At 31.5% G+C, this 19,888-nt stretch overlaps 3 protein-coding genes across 3 annotated transcripts; all 3 read right to left on the bottom strand.

Moving 5' to 3' along the window:
• Positions 1–1,285: 1,285 nt before the first annotated feature.
• On the bottom strand, positions 1,286–6,867 carry LOC11417468 (probable protein phosphatase 2C 42). The gene is made up of 4 exons (XM_003594673.4): positions 6,276–6,867; positions 5,128–5,498; positions 3,067–3,303; positions 1,286–1,728 (listed from the first exon to the last, which is right to left on the bottom strand). Exons 1-4 carry the CDS (start codon positions 6,574–6,576, stop codon positions 1,516–1,518), a joined length of 1,122 nt encoding a protein of 373 aa, XP_003594721.1. The 5' UTR covers positions 6,577–6,867; the 3' UTR covers positions 1,286–1,515.
• A 4,168-nt stretch (positions 6,868–11,035) lies between these two features.
• On the bottom strand, positions 11,036–13,714 carry LOC11416825 (GDSL esterase/lipase At4g16230). Its single transcript, XM_003594674.4, has 5 exons — positions 13,342–13,714; positions 12,962–13,089; positions 12,298–12,543; positions 11,912–12,167; positions 11,036–11,313 (listed from the first exon to the last, which is right to left on the bottom strand). Exons 1-5 carry the CDS (start codon positions 13,592–13,594, stop codon positions 11,090–11,092), a joined length of 1,107 nt encoding a protein of 368 aa, XP_003594722.1. The 5' UTR covers positions 13,595–13,714; the 3' UTR covers positions 11,036–11,089.
• A 2,845-nt stretch (positions 13,715–16,559) lies between these two features.
• On the bottom strand, positions 16,560–18,406 carry LOC11417097 (GDSL esterase/lipase At4g16230). The gene is made up of 5 exons (XM_003594676.3): positions 18,066–18,406; positions 17,831–17,958; positions 17,519–17,758; positions 17,130–17,385; positions 16,560–17,002 (listed from the first exon to the last, which is right to left on the bottom strand). The coding sequence occupies exons 1-5, from the start codon at positions 18,307–18,309 to the stop codon at positions 16,779–16,781; spliced, it is 1,092 nt and encodes a 363-aa protein (XP_003594724.1). The 5' UTR covers positions 18,310–18,406; the 3' UTR covers positions 16,560–16,778.
• Positions 18,407–19,888: the final 1,482 nt, after the last annotated feature.

The following is a 19,888-nucleotide window of genomic DNA, read 5'->3' on the forward strand; positions in this document are numbered from 1 at the left end:
GACTGCATTATGATCTCTCCATCAACACGGTAACGATACATACGTTTTGATTTGAAAACTACTCTAAGATTCTTCATACAAGTTTAGTTTGTTTTTACGAAAGAAAAAAGAGTTGAGATTTTCATTTTTACAATTCCTTTGGTTTTTTTCTCTCAAATTATGTAATGTTGAGAGCTGAGGGTGTTATGAAATGAAATTTTCATTATTGCCAAAAGCAGAAAGAAAGCAAAACGACAATGACTGAAGGAAATAGTACGCAATAGCGTAGGCTGATAATTACATTAGCTATATGCCTAAGGCCAACAAAGGACGAACCAAACCAAGTGGTAGATTTTGCTGGAAGAGCTAGAACCTAACGTTTCACATGAATTTCATTTACGAATTTCACATGCAAAATAGACGGTGACATCTCAGTTCCAAACAAATAAGAATTCAATATAAGCAATTATATCTAGTGTACTAGTTCCTTCCAAAAAAAACATCTAGTGTACTAGTATATTCATGCTTGAATAATACGACGTACTTTTAAATTGGACTTATGTGACGATAAAATGATTGCTATTTTTTGGTTTTTTTAGAAATAAGATGATTGCCCTTGAATGTCGGTGAACCAAATTAGAACATCTATGTTAACTCTAATCTATCATAAAAAACTAGAATCACTACTTATAGTAATAGTAACTGTTAGGTCTCAATTAAAAGCAGAGTTAAAAAAAACCCAGTTATTGGATCATGTGCCTAAGTTACTAGTACTCCTCTTTGTTTCCGTCTGTATGGACACATGGATGACTCGAAGTGCTATTGATGTCCCGTTCAGTGACGAATGGCAGGGTACCCCAAATTGATGACTCCAATGTCTCGAAGAGATTTATAATAAAAAAATGGATTTATTTGATTCATATATGGATCATAAGCAACAACTTTTGTTGAATGATATATCTTATAAGTATCAGAGAGAGTATCATTGCTATGCTTGATATAGAGCGCGAGAAAATGGCTGCGTGTGTGTTATGCTTCAATCGATTCCCCAACAAATTACAGAAATAATGTACATTTGATTGCTCCAAACGGTTTTGCAACAAATAATCAAGCATTTGTAGTCATCTGATTAAGAGAGCCAATAGTATCTTAGCTTATAAATATATTTTATTTTAAGTTATTTGATTGCTTTAATTTCTATACTATTTAATTAATATTCTCAATTAGTTCATTTTGAGGAACAACATTATGTGAAAATAGGGGAATTACTAAACCAATAGTTAATTTTCTGATTCTTTTTTGGTCATTTTCATGCACATAAAATTTCTAACGTGTTATAAATCAAGAGTTTAACCAATAACTCGACCCAGTTATATCTCAATATCAGTAACATACTTGCCGGCACCACTGTTAGCAAGGGTTTGCTGTATGTGCATTCTGGCAACGTACCAGTGATCTGGTGTGTGTATCTTCCTAAGTATTGATACTGTTGCCAGAATACCCGGAAAAGACAAATCATGCTTACAATCATAAAAGTCAGTGATTGAGAGCACTTCGAATTGACAGTGGCGGGTTTTGAACTGTACCTCTAGTTATAAGGTCATGATTTAAGAATAAAACAATAACAGTTATATCGTCATGAAAATGCCGTCGAACTTTCTTGTCAATTGAACGAAGGTCTGAATATCGCATTTCACGTTTTCTGGCTGCTTCCTGCAGGGCCGCCTTGATAAGTCTCTTGGCACTACCCTGCATTAACATGTATACATAGATCAACACAATTAATATAAGCAAAGCTATGCAATGAATATAGCAAAGAGAATGGCAGCAAGGCTGTGAGAGAAACAACAAAATCAATAACCAGCTAAAAATCACACCTCAATTTGATTCTCTCCATATTTGCAGATAACTTAAATGCAAAAGCCATATCATGAAATTATATTTCAACCTAAATAAGCTGCTCAAATATTAGAGGAACACATCCCATACTAATGGAAAGATCCAATCTGGTATAAGGTTGTAAGGATTATAGAATAAAGGATAATTAGAGTAGTTAAGAGTGCTAGAAAAGTTAGTTAGTTGATTAGTTTGTTAGGTTCTGTTATTATTTTGGTTATTCTTACAGTCTTTAAATAGCCCTCAATGATAGTGGGGAAGGGATAGCTTTAAATAATCGAGTTCTATGACTGGGTAATCCAGTGTGAAGGAAAGCGCTCCTTTGAGAATATTCCGTACTTTCCTTCTTCTATTGTTGTAAAATAAAGAATTCCAGTCTCTTGGATTCCTAACAGAAGTGAGCCATTTAAGAACATGTTTGATTTTGTCTCGTAACAAAAATAGGTTTTAATAGAGTCCTGTTTTATAACCTAACTTCGGGTTTCACTCCATGTCTGACTTGGTTTTCATCTGTTCCATACTTTCATTTATCTGAAAATATATTTTCCATGTAAAGTGGTATGTTATTGTTAATTTCATAACAATATCCTAAGATTATAATCAAGGCAGAAATACCTACATTTACCCATTGTACGAGTATTTTAGACACTGTTATATTATTCTGTACTTTGGATTAACTCATTCTCGTACTACGAGGATACATCTTTAGTTTACACAAGATTTGACCTGATCAAATTTTAAGGCTGAATTAGAATTCCTATACTACTCTGTCTCATAGCAAAATGAAAGCAAGTGACCTAGGAAAATTATAAGTATATCAAATATTAACCTCAATAATTCAAGATTCATGTTGCAAGTCAAATGACAAACGAAAAATGACTGGCTATACAAAGTTGACAAAATCAAGTGGTTAGTTACACTGAGTTTAGGTAGTCGTTCATAAGAATGAATCAGGATCAAATCAAGGTGTGACACACATACATTCTAATTTCTAAGATACCGATAACAAGGCTTGAAAGCACAAGACAAGTAGTTGAGAAATTATGGATAGTGAATAGTATGAATTGTAAAGATGGCAATTAGACACACCAGTGTTGTCAATCTCCAACTTACACCTATAGAATAAGGGAACTACATACAGAGAGTAAACAAATAAGTGCAGTAAGAAAAACAAAGAGTAAAGAATCTTACAGCACGTGGATTTCTGTGGACAATCTCGACTGCTTGGTCATTATTCAGGTGCTCCCATAAACCATCTGATGCAAATATAAGGAATGAATCATTTGGTTGGAGAGGATGACAAAGAATAGATGGATTAGCAGACAAGATAGGCATGTGCATTGGTTCAGGAAGTCTGAACTTCGCATTAATTGGTTCCCGGTTAAACTGTGCATGTTTCATATATACGTCCCCTATAGATTTAGAAACCTGCACCAAATATCATGGAAGTAGTGATGTGATATTTTCATTAAATCAGTGTGTGGAAAGCAACACTAACAAATAAGATAATGGTTACAAGAGGTACTTGGGAAAACTGAAAACATTTTCATAAATCAAATAAAAAAAAGCCAGTGTTAAAAGTGGACAAGCATATTTAAAAGCTGGATGTGATTGACACCACATTCATTTTTCTTATACGTAACCTAGACACATAACCGAGACAATAATGCAAATAAATTCATCTATTTCTCACAAAAGCCATACTTGAAACACTTTTACCGGTGTTCTGAAAAACAAAATAGAAAGCACAGTAAAAACAGATTTCCTGTTTCTATTTCTTATCTCATGAAATCCATGATAAAATTATTTGAACTTTCCAAATAAAAAATGTCATGAGTCCACGCTCCAATCGTCCAGTCCTGGACATCCTCGACGTTGGGAGTGTATTAAGAGTCTCACATTGGATGAGATATGGTCAGACAATGTGTTTATATGTGACAGGTAGTCCTCACCTTACAAGCCAGTTTTGCAAGGATGAATTAAACCCAACCCAAATTCTAAGAATCTATGAAACATCATCGTCTTTCATAACTTTATATCCTTCGGAAACTTGAAAATTATTATTAGAGTTGACAGCTGCCTCCCATAGAAAATTATAGGCCACATAATAATCCCTGTTTCAATCAATCAAATGAAACTTCCTTGTAGTGTGCTGCTATGAAACACCCATTGCTGCAAGCAGTCTCATGATATTAAAATTGAGGTATGATAGCATATTTCTTTCCCGTGAAATGTGCACCAATTTAGCCTGTAACCTAAATTCCTTCCCTTTCCTCTGAACCACATACATTATGATTCTTCAATCATCAATATTTTTTCTTATCCTCAATCACCCCTACCCAAACCACTCTATCTATTTCTCAGTGCGATATTTTTCTAGAATTCATTACAGCATAATACAACACTGACATGCAGGAGACAAGTTTGATGAAGCACCGGCACATAGGACACCCGGCAAAAAACTACCATGTTGGTTACCTAATACAACACTGACACGTAGGACACCAGATACAACACTAACACATAGGAGACAAGTAATAGATACCATTAATAATTTGAGACTACAACTATGATATTGACCCGTTTGGTTCTTTCACTCAAATTGAGACTACAACTCTGTTTTTGATATTTCAATATGGAACATCCTACACTAAACATGATAATATAAAGCATGCAATTCAAGGAGGGGGATGGTTTCATTTTTCAGACTCGACAAAATGAATAAATAAATAAATAAAAGTATAAATACACGTGTTAAATTTTTCTGCATTGCTGTGTACACTGATGTATCATATTCTGTGCACTTAACCAAGAGTACAAAAATTATCAGATTTTGAGAGGCACATAGACAGCTCTGAAGTCTAAACCAAGCAAATGAATTTTATCATTTTATGTTTTATTTTCGTGAGTGCCTGTACTTGTCATTTTTAAACTTGCAATGGTATGCGGCAATTATCAACTTTGAACATTATAACCAATCATCACTCACTATAAGTCTCTTTGAAAAAACTCCTTATTTACTTGGGTGCTTTGGGGGAATTTCTGGCAACAACATTGCAAAAAACTGTAAGGGTGGGAATTGATAGCACGAGGAACACACACCAGCCTATTATCCAATTATCAAAACTCAAAATAAATGTTTCTTCCACACAACACTTCAAGGAGAAAACACAAAGAAAAACTAAAGCAATCATTAATCAATAAACGTCAAATAGACCACCACATTCAATGATTCAATAATAAAAAATGTACCTGAATAATGCCTTTTACTCTCCACACTCCATGCTTGAGGACAACAATTTGTGGATCATGAGGGTGTAATTCTTTAAGTTCATGTCTAATAGCCTCAAGATTCGCATTATGTTCCGTAGACAGCTGAATAGCTGCAACCCCACCAGTATTCCCAACTTTCTTTCCCAACACAACACGGGAATCTCCTAGATTCGCAATAAAAAGGGTCTGCTGAAAAATTGCTCCAACCAAACAACATGTTCCAGTAGTTGCAACTTGAGGCCGAGTATTCCACAGTTCAGTAACCATAGCAGTAAACCCCTCTTCTGTTAAACGAAATGCCGATCGAATTGTCTCTTCAGTCACAACACCCCGTGACTCACTTGATGCCGCTGCACAAACAAAAGATAGTTCAACACAGATAAACAACAAGCTCTCTAGCATATACACTTCTCATTAAACATGTGTCATGTCAGACACCAACACGACATCAATGTGACATGTGATTACATTCAATTATGCCATTTTTACAAATTATTACTGTGTCAACATGTCTGTGTTTAACAGATAACAAGAGCCATTTTAATCAACATATAAAAAAAAAAAAATCAACAACATTTTTACTACATTCAATTCGAACCTACGAAAAACTCATACGCATTTAAACTCTCTGCACCAACACACTTCTGATCAAAGGTGCATCCCTGTCTCCGCCACATGTCACATTGAGTGAACGACACCGACACCGACACTTTTTTGATATGAACCATGTATCTCTGCACACAACCAATACCTTATGCCGGGTAGGGCCACAATGAGCGGCAAAGATTTAACAGTGCTAATTCTTAGGGCTGGATTCCAACCCACGACCAAAAAAGGACGGTTGCAGACACTTTAATTACATTGAATTATGTCATTTTCTTAAATTATTATGAGTGTCTGACACGTAGGTGTCCGTGTCTATGATTCATGGATTAAACTTATCAAAAAACAGTATCCACGTGAAATTTTCAACCACTACTGATAATTTGATTCACGGGAAAAAGCAAAAAAAAATTAAAAACGATCACGAGAAATCAAATCAAATCCGTGAAAATCATCATCACATGTAACAAACACGAAAAAGAATTGAATTGAACTAACCCTACATAAGAGAAAATCACAAAAACCTTGAAAATTACGAAACAAATGATCACAAACGTAACGAGCAGCATCAGGTCCACCATGACCATCATAAACACCTACAAACGTTCCAAGCGGTCCAGATTCGATCTGACACTGATCTTCAAGAATCTGATTCGCTTGAACAACAGCCATAGAGAATTCACCGGAGCCATATTTTCCGATATCACGAAACCAAAGCAATCCGTCTTTCCCTTCTCTTCCAACAACGGCGGATGAAGAATCGTCACCACCGTGCCCGAACGGCTTCCAACATGGAGAGAGAAGATTCATCAATGACTGAAGCATCCCACATCTCTCAGAAACCCTAACCCTAAAATGATTGTGGTGAAGATCGATGAGAAATGATGTGGGTGTTATGGGTAAAAAGAGGGGGTGTAGGTTAAGAAAAAAGGTGTAGGATAGAGAGAGGTGGTGTTGTGTTCGGTGGTGAAGGAACAGGAATGGGCTCGTTTTTTGTTTGTCGGGAGAGGATGGTGTGGGGAAGCCCTTCTTGTTCTTGTTGCGTCTTCTTCTTTTCAATCTCCTTTTTTAATTCACTAAATTATTTTTATAAATTACCATCACATTTTTTCATTTTTTTTTTTAAATCATCCATTGATTAGAATTTCACTTTCAATAAGCATGAGATTTCGAGTTCGAACCCGCTCTTGCATATTATAACGTCCCTCCTAAATAAGTATGTTTGCGAGGACATCACCATCGCCTTTCTTTCAATATAATATTATATTTTGATCCAATTGTTGCAAAGAATTTTAGATTAGATTTTTTCCTTGTTTAATTTTTTACGCTCCATCTGTTCCTTTTTTTAAATTGTCGTATTTTGATTATGTGTATTATTCACATAATATATTTTGGTCATATTATTTTATTGATATATGGAAACAAATGTTAGGTTATAAGATGTTGTTCGATTTATCTCATTGGATATTTTAAAAATATCATCTTTTTATAATTTTTTGTGATAGATAAATTAAAGATATTAGTTGTCGAAGTTGTACATTGACATGTGTGAAGTGGTCATCAATGAGATTTAAAAAGGAATGAATGGAGTAGTTGTATTATTTTCTAGAGTTGCCTTTCTTTCATTGAGAGAGTAAATTAAAATTATCATTCACCTTTTTTTTTACCCCGGTTGGTAAGATATTCAAGGGAGTTCGTTGTGTTTCAATCGAAGAAAACAAATGATGATAAGAATGTGATAAAATGATGGTGTTAATTGGGCTAAAGCTCATTTCCTCGATCGATTGAGTCTCCTCAAGTCACTAGCTAACACACTAACTATCACTTGAACTTGTCCTAAAGACATTGAATCGGGACTGTCCAAAGGAATGAACAGTCCCTTTCAGATCTTATGTCCATATGCTCACATGTTCCGCACATAAATTAATTGTCCTCCCTAGGGTTTTCGAGAGTTGAACCCCAATTTCCCACTATAAAGGCTAACTCAAAATCCATACTCAGATACATATTTTGCTACCTTAAAAACATCACATATTTGACGCATTCTTACTTGATCGTCAAAGTGTTTGCAGATACATCTTCCCCAACGACAAAAATAAATTGTTGTTAAAGTCTCTCAACCTCATTCACTACACTCATAAGACCAAAAATCTCGAGTTCGATTAGATTAGATAGTAATAGTTTAGATTGTGAGGATCACTTAAATAGAATTGAATAAAGAAAGAAAAAAAACTAAACCATAAATTTGTCCTTAAATATCACACTATTTCCAATTTATTTTTTAAATTATATGAAAATTACATGTAGTCATTAAATTATATAAAAATATTTTATATACTTTAATCACTAAATTGCATAGACAGTCATATTTTTTTATACAAAATGGTTGCATTGTGAATAAAATGAGGGATTATTTGTTAAAAACATAAAAATAAAGTAAAATGGCACATGGACAATTAATTTAGGGTCAAAAGATTACTCACCTAACAATCTTGCAATCTCATTGGTGCTTAAGTAATCCTCATCCCAATTCGATCATCTGTTTGCCATCAAGTTCTTAGTTTTCGAATCATACAATTTGTAAGAATGTCTTTGATGTCATTCAAGAGCAATATCAACTAGATGCATCTTGCTTTCTCATTCATATTTCAAACTATTACTTCCTTGTACTATGCATCTTATCCATCTTCATTTTAAGATCCTTAGACATTGTGATCTAATTGGGGCGTCAATATTTATAATATTTTACCACAATTACTTTGATATGTGAACATCCTATTACAAGTCTTCATCAATTTGACAAAGCATTTGAATGTTGATGAAGTACTTGGGTATGGTTTCTTGATCACTCATTACTTACTTTCTGGTTCTTGTTTTCACCAATAACCATCACATGACTTATTCAAGATGTTCTAAGCCTTCCTAGTCCTTGAATATAGTCATTAGATGATGTAAGGACTAAAGTCAAAATGATTATATGACTCAATAGTATAAAAATATAAAAATTAATGTAAAAAAAAAAAAAGATATATATGAGCTAAAACAAAATAAAGATTAGAGGTGGAAATTTTGTAGAAATACAAAAATAAACACTATTTTTTTTATGTGAACTGCAAATGAAAAAATAAAATGAACAAATGGTTTAGTGGTAAAGTTAGTTTCTCTTTGATACCAAAAAAAGAAAATGAAAAGTAATATATATGCAAAATATTTGATTTTATTCCCTTCATAAAATGACTAATATGAAAGTACAACGATCTGATATTTGTAAAAACCATAAAAAAAACAAAATAGAACACATGGTCATGTTCTATTGTGCAATTACCGAACACAGACCCAACACAAGGCATCACTGTCCTTTTTAAATCATGATTATTTTTTTTTTGACAAATTTTGTTTTACACATACTAGTTTTTATGAAGAAGGATTTTAGTAAGTTATAGCTAGAATAAATATACCTTAAAATGTATGTTACTATAGCACTCATTTTAAAATGTAAGTGAATATATGCCTCTAATGAATTTTCTTTGACTTTTAGTTTCTACAATATATATGTCAACAAGTATAGTTTCTATATTCTATCAAAAAAAAAAAAAAAGAGTACAGTCTATAAAAATCGAAATAAATAAAAGATTTTACATTGTTGTACGCTCTCTATTATTTAAACCATTTGATTTATAATTTTATTCTTTTTTTAGGGGAAAATTTAATCAAATAAATGTTATGTTATTTTGTTTATGTTGTTTATTGTGTGCAAAACAAGTTGTCAAGTAACTTAAAAATTTATCTTGTATTATCCCTTCTATTACTTGCTATTTTTCGAATCAAACCGATCCAAAAACAAAAATATCATCATATTTGGCTTTTTAGAGTTTCTCACAAAATCTTGTCCGTTTCCATATGTACCATTCAATCTTTTGATGTAGTTCTTTATGTATATCACTTTCTACATGTGCAATTTTATTTTATGAAATGCAGTTCCTTCAAAAAAGTTTTTTTTTTTTTTTTTTAATGTATATTTGGCTTTTTTTATAATTACTCTTTAGACCCTCTATTACCCTAAAACCCCTTGAAAATGCAGTTCCTTGAAAATGTATATAAAAATGGACAAAAAGGACCAAATTGAAATGAAAAAAAGATAAAGGACTAAACTATTATCTGAAATTAAGTTAAGGGATTAAAAGTGTAATTTTGCCTAAAATAAATTATCTATAAAAAAAAGCATATGATTTGAGTCTCATTCAAATAATTTAATACGGAATGGTGCGAAATATTTTGCACAAATCACACGAAGGGCACAATTAAAAGTCTGTTTTTTACAAATCCACAATTTATCCCGTCAAAAATTATTTTTAATGTTATTATAATAATTAGGATTATTTTTTTAGTCTTTACAAAGCTTTTAAATTAGTCTTTATAAAATTTGAATGATGATTTTAGTCCTCCATAATATTGCAATTTTAAGAATAGTTCCTATTTTAAATTATTTTTTATAAAAATGGATACTTTTAGTCCTCAATATAGTCCCCCATAAACTATAAATAGGGACTAAAAATGAATAATTTTGTAAGGGATTAAACTTGAAAGCTCGTGATATTTTTTTTTTCTAAAAGCTCGTGATTTTTTACGGACTAAAGACATACTCCCTCCGTCCCAAAATGTAAGAAAAAAATATTTATCCTATTTAATCTTGTTTTTTTAAAAAAAAATTATCTCTTTCAAGAAAAACTTTTGTTTATTCTCATGAAATTAAATGCAAATTACATTCATATTTATCTCTCTTTTATTTTCTCCATAATCAATAGCCAATGAAAATTGTTTTTACACTTTCCTATAAAACTTATTTCAAAGAAAGCACAAAAAACTATACTCCAAATTCTTATGTTTTAGTTTTCTTAATAAGTGTGATTATTTTTTTTGCTTACAATTTGGGACGGGGAGTATTTAACTCTTATTATTATTATTAATATTATTTTGAAATTAAAATTAAAATAAAATAATTTAAACCTTAAAGCCATCATGATTACTCTTAACGGTGCAATGATATAACACCGAGTCACCATTATATTTTAGTTCTTTTCCCATTCCTAAAACACAAGCCGGCCCTTGCTCCATCAATAGAATAAGAATGTTCTTCCAAAGTATAAAGTAACCTGCTTTTAATTGTGCTTCTTCGTGTGGTTTGTGCGAAATATTTTCGCACCATTTAGCAATACTCATAATTTTTTCCCTGTTTCTTCTCACAATTAAAAAAGCAAACAATTAATGCATATTACCAAAAAGCTTTAAAGAATTCCCACAAATCAGTCATAAAAATTTCAATTCTAGCAGTTATATCTCAAGCTTTCAAGAGTTGCCAAACATTTGTAGGTGAAACATCATTAGCATCACCATTTAATAAACGTTTTGCAATAATAACATTGGCAGCATCACTGGGATGGAAAGTATCCCAAAAAATGTACTTAGATCGATCTTCACAAACTTTTGAATAACGATCACATGGAATTAAACCTCCAAATCGACCAACTAGGTGACAACATGCAGAATTTGTATTCTTGAAACCTATTACACATTAAAATAATTAGTTATTAAAAAACAAGAATGCTTTTTTTAATAATTAAAATTGAAGATTTAATTTATATACATTATCAATGTATATTTTTTTTTAACAAGCTGTTTCATCATTTTGTTACATAAGCGCGTTTGATTTACTAAAAAATGAAGGATAAGACAGAACAACTTCAGTTGTCCAGTGTTTGATTTATAAAACTGCTGGAGGCAAGGGACATGACAAAAACTGATATTTTTGTCCTTCACCAAACCACAGCACAACTTTTTATCTCACGTACAAGTTGTCTAAGATACCAAAATAACATTTTGTCCCCCAAAAATCATATAAAACAAAAAACAATATTCAATGTTATTAAAATTTATCTTGTGTTGTTCTGCCTTGTGTTGTGCTGTTCTGTCTTGTACGGTACTTACTATTTTGCAAACCAAACACACCCATGTCTAAAATATCTCTATAAACATCTATATTGTAAAATGTGATTAGACGAACTTATAAAATAATTATACTACCAGGGCATAACAGTTAATCAATAAAATAAAAATCTCCATAGACAAATGAAAGGAAAAAAAATTAAAAATTTAACCCTACCATATTTACTGTAATTCATCATGATATCTTCCATAATGTGGTAAGCATCTCCATAAACAAATAATGAACCCTTCAAATCTGTCCTCAATTCTTCAACGAGGTTCTTCAATTGGGTGTTAAATAATTGAGCCAGGTGATTAGGAAATTTGACACACTTGTCTCCAGAAAATGGGTTTAAATCTCTCATACATGGTATACACCCAATAGGACCAACATTTATCACAACAATTTTTCTGGCTCCTAGAGTGAATAACCGCTGCAAATAGTTTTAATAATATGATATGTACAGTATCAACAAAGAAAATATAAATATTTGTAAAAAAAATATTAGTGAAAAAAAAAATATATTCATATATTAAAGTTTTCTAGGTTTTTAGCAAAATTACGGTTATTTGTACTCTGAATGTTGATATCATGATGGCCACAAATGATTCTGGAGACAATAATTGCCACTCTGGAATTGAGGGACCAGGTGCCAAATAGTTATCAAGAAAATCGTTTGAGCCAAATGCTACTGTAAAGAGAGAATTCTTAAGCAATTTGAGAGCTCCACGAACACCAATTTTGCTAATGATATCTTCTCTTGTATTTGCAAAGTTATCAATTTGTGCATCAAAGTTGATTCGACCAACCTATTAATCACATGAAGATTCATCATGTTACCATGTATTTAGAGGATTTGAATTGTTTGCAAAAATGTGGAAAGAATATTTATGATTAATGTATTTCAAATTTTGGGAGTATTATAACAACGTATATTGGATTTAAAAAATTTACTCAAACTCCCCAAAACCTTCAAAAACCTTAGTCTAATATAATTTTTTAGTTCTTTTAAATTAGGTGAATTTTGTATTATGAAGAAAATTAAGCCCCTCAAAGTCTAAAATAAAAAAGTGCATAATATGTATAAGTAAATGTGAGACAATTGAGAGCCACTTTTTTTATCATTTTTGTAACACTCAATAGCTGTTCATAGTTGAATTTTGATGCCCTAATAATTGAACTTAGAACTAGACAACAAAAAAAAAAAAGGTGTAGGCAAAAACTTACAAAAATGTGACCAGTGTAATTGAGAATTCCAGCTGCAGCAGAAGCATAATTGACACCCTTTAGAATCACCGATCCACAAGTATTAGGAGACAAGTAAGGAGGAGTATAACCAAGACCCAGATGTTGCTCTTTATAGTTCAAAGAAAAATCATATATTAATGACTCATAAGATAAATCCCTATAAACTATGAAGCACAGACACTCCTCATATTATATATGTCCCTGTGTCGACATTTGTAATTACACTGAATTATATGATTTTTTCAAATTATTAGTTGTGTCAACGTGTCAGTGTCCGTGTCGTGTCTGTATCCGTGTTTTATAACCTAAAAATAAACATAAGATAAGATAATGAAGATGGAAGAAAAACAAACTCTTACCTATAACATCAACAACGGTTCTTCCATTACAAAAACGACCTGTGGGTTTTCCAAAATCAATTCCATAAGGGTGATGATTTGCTTTGGCAAGTGAAGTGATGTAATTGTTGTTCCCTACATCGAGCAAAGAATCACCAAAAACAAATGAAGCTTGAATTTTATATGATATGCTAAATTTGAAAGAGAGCAATAATGTAAAAATCCTAAACATATTCTCAAAAATGAGTTTTGTGCTCAAATAATAAAGACTCATTGGAGAGAAATTTTATGCTAAAAAATAGGTTGCTCTTGTTTTGTTTGGTTTCTCTGCTCCAAGACAGGACATTCAATGATTCTTCATAATGTCAAAAAGATTAGGTACAAATATATTCTTCATAATGTCAAAAAGATTAGGTACAAATATATATATCCAAATAATTGTGTTGGATACAAACAAATGAAATTGCACAGGATTGAACAAATATTAATGGACTATCTTAATTAAATTTAATTTGTAAATTCAGTAAAGAACTTTAAGTTTGTATTATCCTACAAACTTGACTAACCCGGGCTTTCTTTAGGATTTTGGAGGAACAAAAATATAGGGGAAAATTCAGAAATCTTTCAAATTTTTTGAAAAAATATTTTTTCAGAGAGTGATAAATTAACGTTTATGGTTAATATATTTTTAATTTTAAAAATATTATAACAAACATATATTAAATTTGAAGAATTCATATAAACTCTTTCAAACTCTCCAAAACTCTCCTCCAATATAATTTTCTAGTTCCCCCAAATGAGAAGGATTTTATATTTTGAAGAAAAATAAGCCCCCCCCCAAAGCCCTTCCTCCCAATGTCCTCTATTTCTTCCACTTACTCCGTTCTTTTTTTCCAAACCCTTCCATCATTTCCCCTCCAAACTCACAAACAGAGCCTATGAGTCGGAGGAATTATACATTTGTTTTTAAGGGATATTAATTTTACTACATGGATGATAGATCAAACATATTTAGTGATCTTATATTTAGGTTTCAATAAGTACCCTTTTGCGGGTTGTTTAAAAATTGAAAAGTAATAATTTTTTATAGAAAATTGCATAGTTATGACTTTTATGTGTTTAACTTGTATATTCAAAACAAAATTGTGTAAGTTCCTTAAACAATGTCTTTAAACTATTTGTTAGCAAAAGATATTGGTTAAGGAATTTATAAATAGATTGTTACTTTTGGCCAAATAATAATCACATCACTTTTTTATATAAAACTTCTTTGTTTTGGTTGCTTAACCAATGTTTTTGAAGCACACTTTAACATTTTCTTATAATGTATACTAAGATCTGTTTACTATATGAAAACATTTTCTATTTTCATTTATTAAAATTTGTGTTAATTTTATTTGTTAACTTTTGAAGTGGACAATTGTGTGCATGTTTTGGAAACAATGAAAATATCAAAAAAATTGTTTTCATTATTTTCAAAAATGGATCATCTATAACTAGTATTTTATCTTCTCTCTATCACAATGGTTCATATCAAAAATCTTACATTATAGATGATCCATTTAAACAAGGCGCAAACAAAAATCTTACATTATAGATAAATAAGATTTTTATACAAAATAGTTTTCATTATTTTCAAAGATAAATATGGATGTAATTTTAAAAAAAATATAGTAAAATGACACAAGTTAGAACTAATTAATTTTTTCAATTTTTTTAAACAAATTGATATTCAATGATACTCTGATTGGGGAGTATTTAATGCAAGTTGGACGAAGTGTGTGAAAAATGAGCTTAATTGTTTAGGGGGCTAGAAAAGAAAACCAATTTTGCCTTGTTAATAAAAACATATTTCCAGCTTTTCACTTTTATATGTCACAATCATCGTGAGCATAAAGGCATGACCCGTGAGTGTGTGAAGTGAAATACTGAAATGATAAATCCGTATTCCAGTTGTGTTTGATGGTAAAAGGAGCATTGGATTAAGTTAAGGGAATAAGACTCGCATTTTAGGGGAGGGAGAACTAGAGTTTGTTGTTTGGTATAGAAGAGTTATGAGAAGTGAGGAAATAAGTGTATGTTTGGTTCGGTGGTAGTAAAATTTGATTTTGACGATTGTATATCTAAAAATAAATAATTTGTTAGTTGAAAACGACATACATACAAATTTAGGGTCATGTGAGTTTTCCTCAACCAATTGAAGGTTAGGCAAGTGTATATTCAACCGATTGTGAGTTAGGCGAATCATTCTCAACTCTATTGAGGTCTATGAAGGTTGTGATTTTTTTCTTCTTTTTCTTTTCCGTATGAGCTATTGTGGAAAAGGTTGTGGGTTAGAATGAGTCAAAACTTACTATAACCTAACAAATTGGCTTTTTACTTGTGTTTCATGTTTGTAGCGCTACTAACTGAAGTAGTTATAAATAGTAGTACAAAAGTACGTTCCTAGGAGATAACAGACACATGGATAGAGGAAACGAGAAATCATGCAAGAAAAGGAAGATCAAGTCAAACGTGGGACACCACATATCCTCAACAATGAAAAAATTCACACACTACTTGTCTCGTTGGGGAGCGAGGCTTAATTTTGAAGGTCACGTCATTTTGGCAGTAGAACTAGTGTTTACCTATAAATAATGTATTTCCTTAAATGAACAACACAATTGCAATTTAGGACTCCATCAATACTCATCCATAACGGAGCACGCATTATAAGAAAAAATGACTTGAGAAAAACAATATACAATCCTCCAAGCAATAAAAAAAAAATACACATGACAAATTATGAGAAGAAGAGTATAATACCCTAAAAAACAACTATGCCCTGGTTGGTAATTTCTCGAACAATAATTGTCAAACAAAAATAAATATTCTGAATAACAGACTTCCATAAAGACTGAAGATACTTGTCTAACTCTAAAATAATGCAACCTAAATGAACATGATTTAACAAACACTCACACTCTATTCAAGTTATAATCACTTAAAGAATCGTAACTCAACGCCCAAAAAAGTCATTGTTGTCCAAATTTGAAAGAAAAAAAAACAAACAAGTATATCACCCATCTCCTTAACCATTTCCAACTAGATCTCAATATAATAAAACTTAATAGGGAAATGCAAAGCACATGCTAAGATACTAGAGATAGAAATTATGTATTGAAAATTGTGCTAATTTATTTCTTAAACTTTTGAAAATTATTTTTTTATAATAAATATTTACTAACCTTATCTCATAGTATGTCCTTAGGACAAATGTTAGCATCATCCAACTTAATATTATTACAAACCAATAACGAATAAATGAAAAATAATATGTTAATTCATAAGGTTCATCATTAGACCAAGATATAAAATCTCCAAGTATTATCTAACAGATACATCTTAAAAGAACGGTTTGAAGAGTTTCTCACTCTGATAATTTAATTTACTATAAAAATCATTGTTCTTGTTGTGTCTTAAGCTTGTAAGAGTTGCCCAATGTTCATAGGTGAAATGTCATTGCTATCACCGTGTAACATACGCTTTGCAATGAAAACATTGGCAGCATCACTGGGATGGAAAGTATCCCAAAAAATGTACTTCGATCGATCTTCACAAACTTTTGAAACACCCGTACAAGTGACCAATCCTCCATATCGACCTGCTTGATGACAACATGCGGAACTCGGATTTTCAAATCCTAAACCACAAAGAGAAAAAATTCATTGATTATTCAAAAAGGAAATAAGGTAAACTTATCTTAAAAGCTCTCTAAAGTAAATGTTTCAAACAAAAGAAACGTGGTAAACGAAAATGATGAATGTTACCATATTTTTTATAATTCTTGATCATATCTTGAGTAATGTCGTAAGCATCTGCATAAAGAATTAACGATCCCACCAAGTTTGTCCTCAATTCTTCAATAAGGCTCTTCAATTGGGTGTTAAATAATTGAGCAAGTTGATTAGGAAATTCAGCACACTCGTCTCCAGAAAGTCGATTAATATCTCTCATATATGGCATACACCCCATTGGCCCAACATTTGGCACAACAATTTTCCTAGCTCCCAAATTGAATAGTCGCTGCATATAAGTTCAATATATATGTGATCAACCAAGGAATTTGTTTTGTGAGTTTTTTAAAACTTCAAGTATGAAAATTTTAAAAAATAACAATAGTCTTGATAGAAAATGTTATAGGGTTTGGCAAAATTACCGTGAGTTGTACTCTGAGTTTTGATATCATTGTCTCGACAAATTTGTCTGGAGGTAACAACTCTCTCTCTTGCTTTGTACGTGCTAAATAGTTATCAAGGAAATCATTTGAGCCAAGTGCTACTGTGAAGAGAGCATTCTTAAGCAACTCGAGAGTCGCAGGAACACCAATTGTTCTGATAATTTGTTCTCTTGTATTTGCAAAGTTATCAATTTGTGCATCGAAGTTTATTCGACCACCCTACATGAAAGATTCAACCTATTACCATAATTAAAGGAAAAACTATAAAGCAATATTGGAACAAAAACTTACAAAGAGAAATCCTGTCTTATTGAGGATTCCGCCTCCACCCGAGGCATAATTAACACCCTTTAGAACCATTGGTTCACCTGTAGTGGTAGCCATGTAAGGTGGAGTAAGACCAATACCAAGTTCTTGATCTGGTGATACATTATAAAATTCATTAACAAATTGAATCTAAATAACATATAAGCTAAATCAGAAAAAATAAAATAGAATGTAAAAAATAAAAATAAAAAAATCTTGCCAAGAACGTCAGCAGTGGTTCTTCCATTTGTGAACCTTCCTGTCGGTCCTCCAAAATCAATACCATATGGTTGAAAATTAGCCCTAGCCAGGGTAACAATGTAATTATTGTTACCATTATCAAGAAGAGAATCTCCAAAGATAAAAATTGCAGGTTTTTCATCTGTAGTTGTTGAAGTCCTACACAACGCAAACACTACAATACAACGAAGCACTATTTTAACAATATTCAATGGGATACCCATTAGAAAATATTAAAACAAATAATGTTTTACAACGTGGTTCAAGTAGGGTCCTCGGTATTTATTTAATTAACCACTAGAGTCTAGAAATAGAAGTGGAAGGTACGCAGTTAAGTTATATTGGTGCAAATATTACCTTAAGGAAAATATTTCTATTTGGTACTATTTTAATTTCTAATACAAAATAGAAAAATCCATCAGAAATCAGAATCAAGAAATAAAGGAAGCCATCACTAGAACTCTTCTCCTACAAAAATGCAATAATACCTCTTCGAAATTATTTTGTACTATTTGATAGCAATACATTTCATGCGTTTTGTTGTCTCACTCTTCGTAACAACTAGCATTAATGTAAAAATTAATGCAAAATCATAAAAATATCATAAATAATTATTAGGAAAAAAATGTAGGTCTACTTTTTATTTTGTACGTGAAGTTTCTACATTTTGAAAATATTTTTCAACTATAAAGATCATAAGGAAAGATTAACTGCTGTTTGCTAATAATGCTAATGAAATCAAATATAACAAGACGCAACTTACACAAGACAAGATGACCATAAATAAGTAAATATTTATATTTTCTGATGGTAATGGGATCATATATATCAAATGAAGTAGTTCCATGCAATTGAAGGAGTCCCTTAGAATCGAGAAATAGATTGAGCGTTATTTAAGGACATTTAATTTCAAGTAGACCAGACCAACCATCCATAAGAATGGAGACAATGAGATTTAAACTTATGATCTCGTGTATATTATCCAAACCTATCACCATTAGACCAATTCCATAACAACAAATCTATTTACTCTTATGAATGTTTAAAATTATAAAAAATAATCATATGTATTTTTTGTACCAATAAAAGTAACCGACAATGTGTTGATCCTTGTCATCATTACATTTGAAAAATCTTTTCGAACCAAATTAACAAAGGATGACTTTACCTAGCCACAAATATATATTCAAATTTAGGCATACACAAAAATATACATTAACAAATATTTTTTTAAGAATACAAACAATAAGTTGATTTTTCATCTTTATATTTTTCCATTTCTATACGTGTCTAAACCATTTACATTTGTGGTTATGACCACACAAACATTTTTCATCAACAAAATGCAAATGGTTGTACTGTTCACTGAAGACGAGGCTAAACAAGTGATGGAATTAATTTTAGTTTTATAAAAGATTTTGGGATGACATTAAGCAGGATTTCATGGTGTTTCTTTATAAGTTTCATAGAAATGGAAGATTGGCTAAAGGGGTGAATTCTACCTTTATTGTTTTAATTCCTAAAGTGGAGAATATGCAAGGGTTAGCAAATTTTTGTCCTATATCATTCGTTGGGTGTTTGTACAACGTCTTGGTGAAGGTGCTTGCAAAAAGACTTTGTAAAGTTACATGTAGTGTCATTTCAGAATCTCATTCAGCTTTTATTAAGGGTAGATAAATTATAGACATAATCCTTATTGTTAATGGTATAGTACACGAAGCTTGTAAGCACAACAAAATTTATTGATGTTTAAAAGTTGATTTTTAAAAGCTTACAATTAGGTGGATTGGACATATCTGGAAG

The sequence above is a fragment of the Medicago truncatula genome, chromosome 2 (genome assembly GCF_003473485.1).
Source record: "Medicago truncatula cultivar Jemalong A17 chromosome 2, MtrunA17r5.0-ANR, whole genome shotgun sequence".
In the NCBI taxonomy this organism is placed as follows: Eukaryota; Viridiplantae; Streptophyta; class Magnoliopsida; order Fabales; family Fabaceae; genus Medicago; species Medicago truncatula.

Bases quoted from the DNA above. Each gene is read 5' to 3' on its own strand.
- LOC11417468 (XM_003594673.4), bottom strand. From the start codon at position 6,576: ATGCTTCAGTCATTGATGAATCTTCTCTCTCCATGTTGGAAGCCGTTC. The intron at 5,499-6,275 runs GTTTTTGTGATT...TTGTTTGTGCAG, and splicing joins TTTGTTTCGTAATTTTCAAG to CGGCATCAAGTGAGTCACGG. The intron at 1,729-3,066 runs GTAAGATTCTTT...ATGTTAATGCAG, and splicing joins TCCACAGAAATCCACGTGCT to GGTAGTGCCAAGAGACTTAT.
- LOC11416825 (XM_003594674.4), bottom strand. From the start codon at position 13,594: ATGAGTCTTTATTATTTGAGCACAAAACTCATTTTTGAGAATATGTTT. The intron at 12,544-12,961 runs GTAAGTTTTTGC...TGTGATTAATAG, and splicing joins ATTACACTGGTCACATTTTT to GTTGGTCGAATCAACTTTGA. The intron at 12,168-12,297 runs GTAATTTTGCTA...AACTATTTGCAG, and splicing joins CATTCAGAGTACAAATAACC to CGGTTATTCACTCTAGGAGC.
- LOC11417097 (XM_003594676.3), bottom strand. From the start codon at position 18,309: ATGGGTATCCCATTGAATATTGTTAAAATAGTGCTTCGTTGTATTGTA. The intron at 17,759-17,830 runs GTAAGTTTTTGT...TCTTTCATGTAG, and splicing joins ATAAGACAGGATTTCTCTTT to GGTGGTCGAATAAACTTCGA. The intron at 17,386-17,518 runs GTAATTTTGCCA...ACTTATATGCAG, and splicing joins AACTCAGAGTACAACTCACG to CGACTATTCAATTTGGGAGC.